Here is a 15077-nt window from a genome sequence, read left to right as displayed (position 1 = left end):
AACCTATTAGCTTCATGTTAAGCAGCTGCCAGGAGAGCAGTATTGATCTTCGTGTTCAACCCCTGACAAGAAAGTAAATTAGCATATTTCTCAAAATGGCGAACTATTTAATCAAACATGCAAACTTGTTCATTCATCACAGCTTAGAAGGTTCATTTCTCAGGATTCTTGGGTATTTAACAAAGACCGGCAGCAGAAATTATCCCACATTTTTTCAGTCAGTGCATCAGTACATCATCACAGAGCAAATCCTTATCAAACGCTCTCACAGGCACATCTTGTTTCTATTGATATTTTCTATTTCAGCAGGATCTCGATGAAACCTGTCATGGCTGCAGCTGGCATTTTACTGCACTGACAACAATTTTTTTCAAATAACCAGTCTTGTTATCCCATGTTTGTCATTCTGTTCATTTGCATCTTCTCTTTGCATTTCACCTTCATGAAGTTCATGTGCAACATTTCTGTTCAGTGGTTTACATGTGTCTTTTGTTTTTGGTTTGTAGCTTGTGTCTCACCTGCGTTTGTATCTTACTTCTTATTTTAATTAGATTAGAAGTCAGCATGTCTATAATTTATGCTTGTGAAAATATCTAAAGTAGTGGTGCAAATGTATGTTGTATCAAGTTACCTGGTTTCCTCCATAGCAGCACGCTTATTTCCTACAATAGCTAACCAATAGCTATTTTATATGTTTTTTGTTTGTTTGTTTGTTTTTTGTTTGTTTCCTTGTGGTCAGATTCAGAGACACGTTTTTTAAAATTACTTCTGTGAAATTAGAATCAATTTACTTTATACATTGTTTTATTAGACTCTGCATTTCCCAAATCTCTGTATTAAAGATGGTAAGTTTAAAGTTAGCACAACACAGAAGCTCCCCAAATACCGGAATGTGGTTTGAAAATACTGGAATTTTCCTTTCTGAGCACCAACCAGTGTTAGTGAGCTGTGTTACTGGTTAGTCTAACCTTGTAGTCAGTAAGGTCATTTGAATTTAGGGCCTACTTCCTATAAAAAGGTTATGAAAATTAGCCTGGACATTAACCAAGAAGATAAATAGGGTTTCATATTTACTGAACCTGCACTTTAGTATTATTTTACTATGACAAAAGTCAACTAGACAACCTTACAGATTTCACCCTTTGAATCTCACTCAAATAGATAATTATATTTAATATACTAGAAAAGCACTCAGAGAGCTCAGTACTCCGCCAAGGCTGTTCAGTTGTTGTACCATTTCTTACAGCTGAAATCTTTCAAAAAAAAAAATCATGGATCCAAACTATAAGCCACATCACTGCCAAAATCTAATCAATTAATCTTTGTGTCATTTCTGATCTTCCCGGAAATTTCATCCAAATCCATTAGTCCGTTTTTGAGTACAGACAGACAAACCAACGACAGTCGTTATATAACTCTGCTGAGGCTGAACCTCCTTGGCGGCATAAAAATTTGGAATGTTTTATAAAATTAAAAATGCTAAATGAAACTTTTGGTGTTTTGGTAAAGAATGTATTGCAGAAAAAGATGGTAATTAAGAAATAGTGTTGTTTGCAGCACGTGTAGCGGTGCGAATCACCTACAGTGGTGCAGAGTCAAATGGTGTCCACATGGGAAGCTGCTAATTAGTTTGTGAAATACATCACTGGAAAATGACCCTATTATTTTCTTATCTTAGTGCTGCCCCATGTCTGTTTAGATCTAAATAATAATATAGTAGTACGTAATCAGTCGATATCTCAGGATTGAAATTCTTAACGCTCTAAAATAGTTCTTTAAAAAGCAGGACTCCAACGGAAACTTTGGATTTGCTGGGATTCTCTGTATACATTTGTAAAACAAATGATGTGAATTGGTAGTATATAAATATAATTGTAATTAATTTTATTGAATGAAATATTTATATCAGCATCAACTCTAATGAATCCGTACTGATCGAGCTCCAACATGGCTAGTATGGTGCTTTACTCTAAGTCCATCGTAAATTGTCACTATGCAAAATCAAAATCAGATAAACTCATTTTGTGAAATAACTCAAAGTACTTCCCCTTCAATTTTTTTTGTGAATTTTTACTCACTTTTTGCACTTGCAAGTAAGTAGTGTGCTATTGCAGGTTACAATTATTTGGTCTGTTTCCGCTCTTAAATGTTTAGTTTGCGTTGTTGTGATAATGTCAAAGTTAGGAACTCGAGACTGCAAAAGATCGTGCCAAAAACTGTGCTTCTCTGTAAGTAGGCTTGAGTAATAGTAGACTGTATATAACACAGTGTTACACAGAGTGTAACAGTGTAAAGCACTGGTGACAGCTAGTTGGCCCTTAGTGAGAGTCCATCAAAGTTTCAGTACTCTCTGTGGCAGTTTAACACCACAGTCCCTTTTAAAATTGCAGTGTGGACTATGAGCTGTGACTGAACTGGTGGAGTTAGGCGTGAGGCTGCAGCAGCATCACAATGATGTTGGTATTATTAGTCTGTCTGTGTCTTTGCTCAGTTATTACACTGAAGCTTTGTAATCAGTTAGATAGAAATCACTGCTTTCTTATACCATTTTATTTGTGGGACAGTGCACATTAAAGAACGTATACTCAGACAGCAATAGACGTGAATATGCCAGATTATAGCAACAATACTAATTTACATTTGCAGTCCCTAGGCAGGTAAAAAAAAACAAAAAAAAACAGTGAAACGTAGCACAATAGGTCACAATAAAAGCACATTACAACAAGTACACAAAGAAGTTAAAGGTCAATGGCCCCAAGACTGGTTCACTTTCAGCTACTGTTTAAGGTGAGTTTTGAAGGTTGGTAACATGGGACACTCCCTTATGGAGAGTAGAAGACTGTTCCAGAGCTTACTGGTCTTCACAGAAGGAGCATTTTGTCCCAAGACTGTTTTTCTGTGTGGGACTTAACAGTCGCCTCTACAGGACGGCCTGGTCCTGAGACCCGCTGTGAGCCCTTCTTTTAAGGAAGTCAGACATCAGGAGTGGGGCGAGTCCATGGAACACCTCGTAGATCAAACAAGCAAATTAAAAATTAAAAAATGTTTAAAGCTCAATAAGTTGTACATCTCCTAAAATGTTACAAACATGATATGACATTGGTTTTCTATTGAAAACCTTTAACATTTTTTTACAGAGTGATTCTATGATTTTGCATATATCTATAACATGTTATGCAATATTCAATATGTTATAATATCATGGAATGTAGAAACATTCCAGCAGCAACAAGTGGTATCTATCTATGCATTGTCTATAGAGTTCGGGAATGGACATCATACCGCGATGGATTATGGGATGCGCCCGCCATGTTTGTGGCCTGCAATAGTAAACAACCGAATAGCATCATCTGGTGGAGTAGATCATTTTCGTTTAAAAAAGGACTGAAACAGAGGCAAATGCACTATTATCTACCGGGAAAAATTGAACAACGAAGCGAAGCAAAGACAGATGGAGAAAATAGGACTTATTGATGGGATAGATCCATACGAGCACAAAAGCTGATCCAGTGACAACCAAACGAGAGGGACTGACAGATGTTTAGCTACCATAGTGGGCTAAGGATATCACGATTGACAGGCAGAAACAAGAATAAAAAGGCAACTCACCCTTATGGAAATGCCTGGAACAAACGAACATCCTCTTGGGAATATTGCCAAAAGAGATTAACTTTAGTTTAATGGCAGCAATCCAAGCCATTCAGCGTCTTTTTGTCATTTCAGAGATGTCGCTCCTCTGATGTCTTTTCCAAGCGGGAAAACTGAAATATTTTAGCCTGCTGGTCAATTTTCTCCCAGACCAGTGGTGAGACTTACTGTCACAACCCACCACACCACATCTGCGCCCCATTGTTGCTGATGACCAGAAAGTTTGCACGGTAAAAACATGTAAAAATGTGTAGGTTTTAATGAGGCCGCTAGTGAGCAGGCCACAAATCCCAAGATGCTTTGCGACGTGACGTCACAATCCCGAACTCTAGACACAGCTTAGTCCTCATTCGGGTCACAGAGGAGCTGGAGTGTTTCACAGCAGACTTAGGGTGAAGGCAGGGGCCACTCTGCACAGGTCGCCAGTCTGTCGCAGGGCTACATATACAGACAAACAATCACTCTCACATTCACACCTACCGACAGTTTAGAGTTACCAATTAGCCTGAGCATGTTTTTTGAACTGTTTGAGGAAACTGGAGTACCTGGAGAAAACCCACACATGCACAGGGAGAACATGCAAACTCCATGCAGAAAGATCCTGGGTAGGCAGAGATGTGAACCGGGGATTTTCTAGCTACTAGAATGAGTGAATATTACTCTGCAATTAGGCAACAGTGTCCCAGTAAAAGCTTTCTGAGTTCTGCCAGTGAAAATGAATAGCCAGTCATTATACAACACTTGACACTATACAACATTTGTAGAACTATTTCAACGATCCACATGTAAAGAGGAGAAGAAAGTCGAATCAAGGGTGGAAGCGAACCTGACTCACTTTATGCATCTGCACATAGAAATGTACATCGGAGAGAATGGGTGTCATTAATTTATGTTCTAAAAGTGTTTCATGAATACTGTTCTACCACAAATGAAAACAGGTGGCATGTTTAAAAGTTTAAAAGTCAATAAGTTGAGCAGCTAACCTATGAACAGGGGCTATAGTCCCCGACGTAGCGGCCTGGGTTCGATTCCAGCTCACGGCCCTTTGCTGCAGCCTTCTCCCTGCTTTTCTGTCTACCTCTTCACTACCCTGTCAAAGACAAACAAATTCTCGATTGAGTTCACTTGTAGAATTAAAGCAGCTATTTTAATAAGCGATGAAACTTTTCAGGCATTTTCTTCCTTGCAAAAATGTTACATTCATTAGTTGTAGCTCTTCAGTTGTGAGTATTTGCTGTTCTGTGAATTGTATGAATATAAACTGAATATATTTGATTTGTGGATGGTTGGAGACTTCAAATAAGTAATGTAAATGCATCATCTTAGCCGTCAGGTGCTTTCCTTGTATAAGTGCTCTCTGGTTCAATTTTACTCAATCATCATGTGTAAATAATACATGTTCACTGGGTGCTTACAGTATTTTGCATCCACATCATGTTGCATTACAGTTGTGGGTATTATAAAAGCTTGAACAAAGCATTTAGATGAGGGATATAATATTGTAATCAGATAAGCTGCATTGATGGGACTGAAACTGAGGAATTCATGAGCTTGTTTTAAATGATCGCATCACAATGGCACAATGTTTATCTAGAAACAGTTATTTTCCTGAATATATCTGTGGACACTGTATCTGTAGCTGCTTTACCTGCAGTTTATAACCAGATTTGTATGTTCACGGGGAGTTTTAATGCCTCTCACGTATCTCACAGCTTACAGTCTCAGTGTTCCTCTGTGCTTGTCTTCTCCTACAGTGCATGAGGAGCATTACTCTACTGCAGACCGCCACAGACGCCTGAAGCCACCCTACTCAAATCTGGGACCATGTCTGGAGGGTACGATGAATATGCCAGCCAGGAGGAGACTACAGACAGTTTCTGGGAGGTGAGACAGCAGGGAACCGTCTCTGACAAATTAAACCTAACTAGGAAGTGACGCTTCTTAGTGATAAATTCTCAGTGGACCTGCTTTGTCTGGGAGGTGAGAAGAAAGATGTGGGGCCTCATTCCTTCAGCAGCGTGTAGCCACGAAATCAGGCATTAACCCGTCAGTATGCATAGCATGGGATTTAGAGCTCTGGATGCTCACCAGATGGAGGAGTGCCATTATTTATAGACAAGTTGACCATGTCAACAAAAATCTCCTTTTTTGAAGCTGCTGAAACATAAACAAGTAAAATAAAAGCAAGATTTAGAAACTAATGAGGCTGCAGCGGCACTCTGATGGTACCCGTGTCACTGTTGTCTGTTTATGATCTACTGGTCATTTTGTCCGCCTTGGACACATTTCATATTGGAGGTGACAGTTATCACATACTGCCTTCATGCTGTCTTCTTTCTTCATTGACAAGTCACACAAGTACTGATATTTAACACTTATGTTTACTTAAGTGCGCAACATACATTTTAAGAACTAATATGGAAAGGTCAATAGAAGTGCAACAAGACTTATGCATGTATTTCATCGATTACACCAAAGCATTCGACACAGTAAAACATCAAGCAGTAATCCAGATGCTAAGGGACATAAACATAGATGGAAGAAGAACGTGGTGATGGTGATGGGATGGTGAAGAACAACCAGTAAAACAAGGATTCAGACAGGGATGTGTGCTGTCACCTGACCTGTTCTGCTTGCATAGTGAAAACATCATGAGGAATATACAAGGCTTACCAGGAGTAGCCATCAGAGGTTGTAACATGAATAACATTAGTTATGCAGATGACACAGTGCTGATAGTGAACAGTAAAGAAAACTTGCAAACCATAGTATTGATATTTAATACAGAGAGCCAAAAACTTGGTCTGTCTTTAAACAAAGCATGCAGAAGTAATGGTAATTTCAAAGAAAAATAGAAATACTGATGCAGGTTCATCATTTCAAATATCTCGGTTCACAGATGACATCAGATGGAAGGTATGAAACAGATATCAGATGTAGAGTAGCAATGGCAAGAACAGCATTTATAAAAATGAAAAATATGCTGACAAAAGAAAATAGCAATTAGAATCCATGTGAGGACTCTGAGCTGGTATAGTCTAGTTCTGATGTATAGATGTGAATTTTGGAACATAATATAGTGACAAACAAAATCATGGCTGCAGATATGTGGTTTTACAGATACATGCTACGTATATTTTATATGGACAGATTAGCAGTGAAGATGTTTTAAAATGACTAAACACAAATTATATACTATTGAGCAAAATTAGGAAATTTGAATCATCATTGTTTGGGCACATCATAAGGAAAGAGACCTTGGAATATATTGTCACAACTGGAAAAACTGATGGGAAGAGAGAACGAGGCAGATAGAGAATGAAGATGATAGATGGACTGACATCATGGCTACACATGGAATGGCAACAGTCATAATTCAGAAAGCAAAAATCGGATTAGATGCACTGAAATGATCGCCTACGCTAAATGGCATGGCACTTGATTCGGTGTTTAGTTAAACTTCTTTTACCAAACCTCACCTCTCCTTATTGTCTGTGAAGTTTGTCCTCCTTTTTCTTGCTCGTTTTTCCATCATAGCAATATTTTTTTCTTTTTCTTTTTCTTTTTTTTTTTGCTGCTACTTAGTAAGAATTTAGAAAGATGGACACTTTAAGGCTCTGTTTTAGGGTTGCTTATTTTTGTTAAGAGGTTTATTTATCATTAGTAGATGGAGAAACAGGTGGGACTGTCCTGTCCAAGCAGACTTTTGGAACCGTGATAAGCTTACCTAGTTGGGGGCTGAGCTTTTGAGATTAAGGTTGCACTGACTTCTCCGTAATTAAGGTCTTGTGTTAATTAAAGTCATGATATTTGTCTTCACCCATCACGGTGACAGACACATTGTACAGGTTCTCCAACACACTCCTTAGCTTTCACACAAGTAGTCCTGTTTAAAGGTAGCAACTACTTGCAGTAAAAATAGCTGAAATTTACTGCATCTGTCAGAGCTCAGGAACAGTGATAAAAAGAAGATAAAAAGAAAACAGTTCAAGTAGATAAGGGGTTAGACAAGGGGTAAAGTCATCAAGCAGGCAAAAGTCCAAGAACATGCGGGAGGTCAAAAACAGAAAGGTTCAACAGCTTTTGGTTGTTACAATCTGGCCAGTGGATTTGAATGAGTGTGTGGACTAAGATGCTGATGAGAGAATGCAGAACAGGTGAACAGGTGAATGTGGGGAATGAAGCCACTGCAGAAGATGTGCAGGACTGAGCTGCTGCAGGGTTGAAAACGAAAAGAGAGTTATGGCTGGTACAGACTACACTAAATCGACATACGAGTACGGTTTGATTTTAGAATGAAAATGATCCCCAACCAAATGAGTGTTTTCAAATTTTTTCAGAAATATTCTTCATCCTGAAAATTCCTCTGGCTTGGTTCTTCACTGCACATGCATGTATAAACTGGAAGCAGGAGGTTGGGTCACATAACAGAGGCTTGAACACATGGGGCACATAGTGACTGATAAGACCCAATCACAAAGTGACATGTGTCAGTTTGTCCGTCTACATGTGAACACTGTTCAGAGTTTCTGAAAATCCCCACACTGGAAAGAGTTCCCCAAAAGCTCACTTTTTAGTGCTATAGAACTGTTTTTGTGTGGACAGAATTTACCCTTGAAAAGGCTAATTTTCTAAGAATGCCAGTTTCAATAAGGGTCAGGCCAAAGTTGACACGATAAAGGCTAACTATAAAGATATATGGCATTTCAGACCAAAAAGGAGCATTGATTACAATAGTTGAGCAATATTCAGGATTTTTTTTTTTTATATATTCTGCATTTTTTTTACAGTGTTTTTAATTATAAACAGGTCATGAAAGACATCAATTGTCTTTTTGTCCAAGTCAGATCCAGGATTTATGAATAGTGATCAAATTATTATGTGGTTTGAACCTCAAAATAATGAAAATGGTACGTAAACTGTGACACCCTTCAGATAGGTCTCCATCATGTCAATGAAAACAGTTATTGGTAATGCTATCCTGTAGTTACAGAAAATATTGCTGCTGCACACTGTTTTGTGCTAGATATGTTTTCAACAAACCAACAGTGATGACAAGTTATCCATTACTGATCAATCAGACAATAATTTTTCTTGAATGCTTGGTAAGTACTCAGCCAAGGAACAAGACAGTTATGTGACGATTGGTGTTGGTTTGTCTGTCTGTCTGTTAGCATCATTACTCAAAAATGGAATAACAGATTTAGCTGAAATTTTCAGGGAACGTCAGAAATGACATAAGGACCAAGTGATTAGATTTTGGCAGTGATGGGGCTTATAGTCTGGATGCACGGATTTGTTAAAGATTTCTGTATCATTGCGAGATAGCGGCACGTTGTCACTGTAACTATGACAACAGAAGAACACATGATTGTAATCCTATTACAAATCAACCACTGCGGACCACAAATTTTGTAAAGATTTCATCTGTCTGAAATCATACAGCTGAGCAGTCTTGGCAGAGAGCTGTGCTCTGAATGCTTTTCTTGTTTAGCCTCTGTGGCCTTTTTTATCTGAGCAATAGTCAGCCCCCCAAATATTCAGTGTACCACTCCATGAGGCAAAGAAAAGCAAGATGTTATAACACCTGAGAAGCTTTTGCTTGGCAATTCCTTCGTAATAGCAAACTCAATAATAACTCAATAATAAATTATTAATGCCTTGTCAAAATACTGATGCAATTTTTCACATAACCCTATGTGTACTGGATTTCTCCCACAAGATTACATCACCAACAACCTTTGGTAAGTAATTTGAGCAACAAGTTCCCAGAAGCCTATTCATTATAAATGAGAGCTGTTGACTCTTCAGTGTTCAAACCAGAAAAACATCCAGCTCATCTGAAGCAGCAGAGGATGCAAGTAGTCATTTTACTTTATATTCAGATGCAGTGGTGTGTAGGAAAAGCTTGCTCTGCGGGTACGTTAGACAGAAGACAAATATTGTCACTTCACACATTCAGGTTTTGTGATCGATTTCCTATCAGACTCTGTTGAGTTTCATCCTCATCATGTCCCTTCAGCCTGGCAGTGTGCTCAGGAATCAGCTGGAGCAGCAGAGGTGGTTGGTTTGCAGAACACAGTCACTTCATCACAGTCAGTCACTGCGTTACTGGAGAGCTGCTGCAGTGCTTCCTGCTGACTCGGCTGGCTGCCGCTGAAGCAGAGGCCTGGTGTGGAATACAATCATTTGTTCCCTCTCTCCTCAGCTGCATATATTGAGTTCAAATTTGAGGTTTGTTGAGTGTCGCTTTCAGAGTGAGTCATGAGTTAACATTTATCACACATTCAGTGAAAACTCAGTCCTTGGTTTGCTGTCACAGAGGTGTATAATGAATGCAGTGAGCTGGGTTTCAGACTATCCCTCTCTCTCTTTTCTTCTCTGTGGTTCTGTCTCTGGGCCAAGCTATCAGCTCTCTGGGAGGCTGCTGCTCCTGTGTTCATTGAGAGTTGTAAACTATATGACATTACCCCACCCAGTACTTCCATTGCATAACACCATACTCAGCGGCCACTTCCCTGCTGATCCTTCCTATCTATTCAGTGCATCACCTGCAGGCTAAAGGGAGTTTGTTTTAAAGTAATGTCACACACAATGATCTTTGTAGCACACAGCAGTCCTTCAGTAATTTAATTCAAAATCTGCAGATAGCTGGAGTTTTAACCTGAATCTTTTCTTACTTCAGTGAGATAATCTATACGTCAGAGTAAGAAATGTTTCTTATTTTTGTATTGAGTATAATTTATTCTTTGTGGACAGTGGACGGTGTTAATGACATGCAGCAGAGGTTACTGATTGGAAGTGGGTTCGGGGACTTTGTTATTGCAGTGTATTAACTGTAAGCAGATAATTTTTAGCCACAAGTAACAAAGGGAGCAAATCTTTGCAAATATCTGCAGAGATGTCCACAGCACAGCTCCTAATATCCTGCTAACAAAGACCTTACGTATTTTGCTGCCCTAAACAAAATGCTGATGTTGAGAACATCTTTTAAATTAGCAAACTTTCTAAGCTTACGCACATATAATGCAACTGGTTTGATATCAGCGGTTTGCGTCCTTTAATCATGACTCGCATTGGAGCCCACAGTCTCTATGCTGAAAATGAAAGATCTAAGGATTTTTACTCTGCCAAAGAACACAGTGGAGTTTTATGATGATCGGCATATGTTTGTCTGTGTGTTACATTACTCAAAAACGGAATAACAGATTTGGATGAAATTTTGAAGGAAGGTCAGAAATGACACAAGGACTAAGTTTGACAGTGATACAGCTTGTAGTCTGGATCCACAGATTTGTTAAAGATTTATGTATCACTGACAGCAGCACAGCATCACTGTAACTATGACAACAAGTGGGCACCAGGTCAGCTGCCTGCTGACGATCACATGATTGTGATCCTACTACAAATCAGCTGCTGCAGACTTATCGGGACTTACAGTGGGTACGGAAAGTATTCAGACCCCTTGAAATTTTTCACTCTCTGTGTCATTGCAGCCATTTGCCAAAATCAAAAAAGTTCATTTTATTTCTCATTAATGTACACTCAGCACCCCATCTTGACAGAAAAAAAACAGAAATATAGAAATTTTTGCACATTTATTAAAAAAGAAAAACTGAAATATCACATGGTCATAAGTATTCAGACCCTGTGCTCAGTATTGAGTAGAAGAAACCTTTTCAGCTAGTACAGCCATGAGTCTTCTTGGGAATGACGCAACAAGTTTTTCACACCTGGATTTGGGGATTCTCTGCCATTCTTCCTTGCAGATCCTCTCCAGTTCTGTCAGGTTGGATGGTGAACGTTGGTGGACAGCCATTTTGAGGTCTCTCCAGAGATGCTCAATTGGGTTTAGGTCAGGGCTCTGGCTGGGCCAGTCAAGAACGGTCACAGAGTTGTTCTGAAGCCACTCCATTGTTATTTTAGCTGTGTGCTTAGGGTCATTGTCCTGTTGAAAGGTGAACCTTCAGCCCAGTCTGAGGTCCTGAGCACTCTGGAAGAGGTTTTTCTCCAGGATATCTCTGTACTTGGCCGCATTCATCCTTCCTTCAATTGCGACCAGTCGTCCTGTCCCTGCAGCTGAAAAACACCCCCACAACATGATGCTCCCACCACCATGTTTCACTGTAGGGATTGTATTGGGCAGGTGATGAGCAGTGCCTGGTTTTCTCCACACATACCACTTAGAATTAACACCAAAAAGTTCAATCTTGGTCTCATCAGACCAGAGAATCTTATTTCTCATAGTCTGGGAGTCCTTCATGTGTTTTTTGGCAAACTCTATGCGGGCTTTCATGTGTCTTGCACTGAGGAGAGGCTTCCGTCGGGCCACTCTGCCATAAAGCCCCGACTGGTGGAGGGCTGCAGTGATAGTTGACTTTGTGGAACTTTCTCCTATCTCCCGACTGCATCTCTGGAGCTCAGCCACAGTGATCTTTGGGTTCTTCTTTACCTCTCTCACCAAGGCTCTTCTCCCACCATTGCTCAGTTTGGCTGGACGGCCAGGTCTAGGAAGAGTTGTGGTCGTCCCAAACTTCTTCCATTTGAGGATTATGGAGATCACTGTGCTCTGAGGAACCTTGAGTGCTGCAGAAATTCTTTTGTAACCTTGGCCAGATCTGTGCCTTGCCACAATTCTGTCTCTGAGCTCCTTGGGCAGTTCCTTGGACCTCATGATTCTCATTTGCTCTGACATGCACTGTGAGCTGTAAGGTCTTATATAGACAGGTGTGTGCCTTTCCTAATCAAGTCCAATCAGTTTAATTAAACACAGCTGGACTCCAATAAAGAAGCAGAACCATCTCGAGGAGGATCAGAAGAAATGGACAGCATGTGAGTTAAATATGAGGTGCAAGCTGACATTCGCAAGTACTTCCTCCAGCTGTACACGCAGGACGTTTTCAACTAGATTGTGATAGCAAGCTGATGTAACAAATAGAGTAAAAGTAGCACATCGAGTTCTGTATTCAGACGCTGCAAAGGGTCTGAATATTTATGACCATGTGATATTTCAGTTTTTCTTTTTTAATGAATTTGCAAAAATGTCTACATTTCTGTTTTTTTCTGTCAAGATGGGGTGCTGAGTGTACATTAATGAGAAATAAAATGAACTTTTTTGATTTTGGCAAATGGCTGCAATGACACAGAGAGTGAAAAATTTCAAGGGGTCTAAATACTTTCTGTACCCACTGTATCTGTCAGAAATAATACAGGGAACAATTGGCTAAATTGTGGGGGTGTTTCCAACTCTCATTAATTCCCAGTGCCCACTACATATTTTGGTCACACAATTCAGTGTCCGTACTTAACGTACACATGCATGACACACGGCTGTGCTCAGCGCAAGGTCATTTTTTATTAAAGATTTAGTAGATTTAGAGTAGTGGTTAGCACTTTTGCCTTGCAGCAAGAAGATCCCAGTTCAAATCCCGGGTTGGGCCTGGGATCTTTCTGCATGGAGTTTGCATGTTCTCCCTGTGCTTGTGTGGGTTTTCTCTGGGCACTCCGGCTTCCTCCCACAGTCCAAAAACATGCTGGGGTTAATTGATGACTCTAAATTGCCCGTAGGTGTGAATGTGAGTGTGATTGTTTGTCTGTATATGTAGCCCTGTGACAGACTGGCGACCTGTCCAGGGTATCCCCTGCCTTCGCCCGAGTCAGCTGGGATAGGCTCCAGCACCCCCCACGACCCTAGTGAGGATAAAGCGGTATATAGAGAATGGATGGCTGGATTTCATCCGTCGGAAATGATACAAAGACTGAGCAGCGTTGACGGAGTACTGCGGTCTCTGAGTGCTTTTCTTGTTAAATTATGTGAATATCACACCTTTCTCATACCCGCAGTGAATGTAATGTTATTTTCCATTGTTTTTATGTAAGGTTGGGAACTACAAACGGACAGTGAAGCGGATTGACGATGGCCATCGTCTCTGCAATGACCTGATGAACTGCATCCAAGAGCGTGCCAAAATCGAGAAGGCCTATGCACAGCAGCTGACTGAGTGGTCCAAGAGATGGAGGCAGCTGGTAGACAAAGGTAAGATGTGTTTCACTCTCAAATCATGTACATCTGCTTTTCCCATAACATGCAGTATGGTGCAAAAGTTTCAGGCACTTCAAGTGAAGTCATTTATTTTTTGCAGTAAGCAGGAAAAAATTAAAATCAAATCAATATTTTTAGTCATCACCTCTAAAACAGTACCAGTTCTCTGAGGAGATTAGGTCTGCCTCAGTGTTTTCTGTTTCATCAGATAATCTCAGACTCAGTCGATGATTTTGAGATCAGAACTCAGTTTGCTGTAGCACTCCTTGTTCTTCTTGTGGGTAAAAATAGCTCTATATTAATTCGATTCTAAGTGTGAACTCATTGCCATGTTGTAAAATTAAGTTGGGATTGAGAAGAAAACAATTTTTTTGTCTTTAAATAAAGCTTGAGTACCTTCTTCTCCTCCAGGGCCTCAGTATGGCACAGTCGAGCGAGCCTGGATGTCGGTGATGACAGAGGCAGAGAAGGTGAGCGAGCTTCACCAGGACGTGAAGAACAACCTGATCAACGAGGACTTTGAGAAGGTGAAGAACTGGCAGAAGGACTCATACCACAAGCAGATGATGGGAGGATTTAAAGAAACCAAAGAGGCAGAGGAAGGCTTTAAAAAGGCTCAGAAACCTTGGGCTAAAAAGCTGAAAGAGGTGAGGTCATGTGGTTTTTACTTACAATGTACAGAGTGAGCACATTGTTGGGCTGTGCAAAGACTAATTTTAAAAATCAGCTCACCCAAACTACCAAAAAAATAAGTTTCTAATTGAGCCATGTAGAAAATAAGTTTTGCTTGCAGAGGCTTTGAAAACTCCAACTCTGAGATAAAATTAAGATTGTGTTACTAGGATAGTCACCGTTGTTGAATGCTTTGCTGAAGTGGCAGCAGATGTTTCACATATAAAACCATAACTATCTGCATGACAAGAGTTTGACATCATAACAAAGTAAAATACATTTGAGAAAACTGACCTTTTATGCCTTTTATTCTTTTATTATTGCTGATGCTCCCTGTTTATGAGTCATTCCAAAATTGGGTTGTTTGGGCTTCAAAATTTTTGAAAAGTAAACCTTCTCCTTTACAAATTTCTGCGACATATTCATCAGTAGTAGGTAATAAACTATCAAAGGCTTGATTAGCTCAGCTTACACATCAATGGTACCATTTTATTTCATGTTTTATTTGTTGTTTGCTAACCCTACTCTAATCACAGTAACAAGGTTATTAACCCATGCTAATGTTAACTTTTTCTCAGGAGTAGAAGCTAGATATTTAGCTGGCTGTTAATGTATGATGGAAAACAGTCAAGAAAATAATAGAAACAAGTTGTCTTTTCCTGATAATATCCATAAGAGTTGCATAAGGTAGAGGGAGATATTCAATTAAGGCTGG

At 39.7% G+C, this 15077-nt stretch overlaps 1 protein-coding gene across 2 annotated transcripts in view; it reads left to right on the top strand.

Annotated features, from left to right (window-relative positions):
• Positions 1 to 15077, top strand: part of pacsin1b (protein kinase C and casein kinase substrate in neurons 1b) — a 53914-nt gene that overhangs the window by 31446 nt on the left and 7391 nt on the right. For both annotated transcript variants that reach the window (XM_022199132.2, XM_022199131.2), the window contains exons 2-4: positions 5403 to 5532; positions 13528 to 13684; positions 14102 to 14337. In XM_022199132.2, coding sequence (XP_022054824.1) covers positions 5473 to 5532; positions 13528 to 13684; positions 14102 to 14337 — 453 coding nt within the window. In that variant the 5' untranslated portion in view covers positions 5403 to 5472. The remainder of the gene's footprint in view (positions 1 to 5402; positions 5533 to 13527; positions 13685 to 14101; positions 14338 to 15077) is intronic.

This window comes from Acanthochromis polyacanthus, chromosome 5, assembly GCF_021347895.1.
Source record: "Acanthochromis polyacanthus isolate Apoly-LR-REF ecotype Palm Island chromosome 5, KAUST_Apoly_ChrSc, whole genome shotgun sequence".
NCBI classification, from domain to species: domain Eukaryota; kingdom Metazoa; phylum Chordata; class Actinopteri; family Pomacentridae; genus Acanthochromis; species Acanthochromis polyacanthus.
Note: the sequence above shows the minus strand (reverse complement) of the source record. Positions and strands in the feature narration are given on the sequence as shown.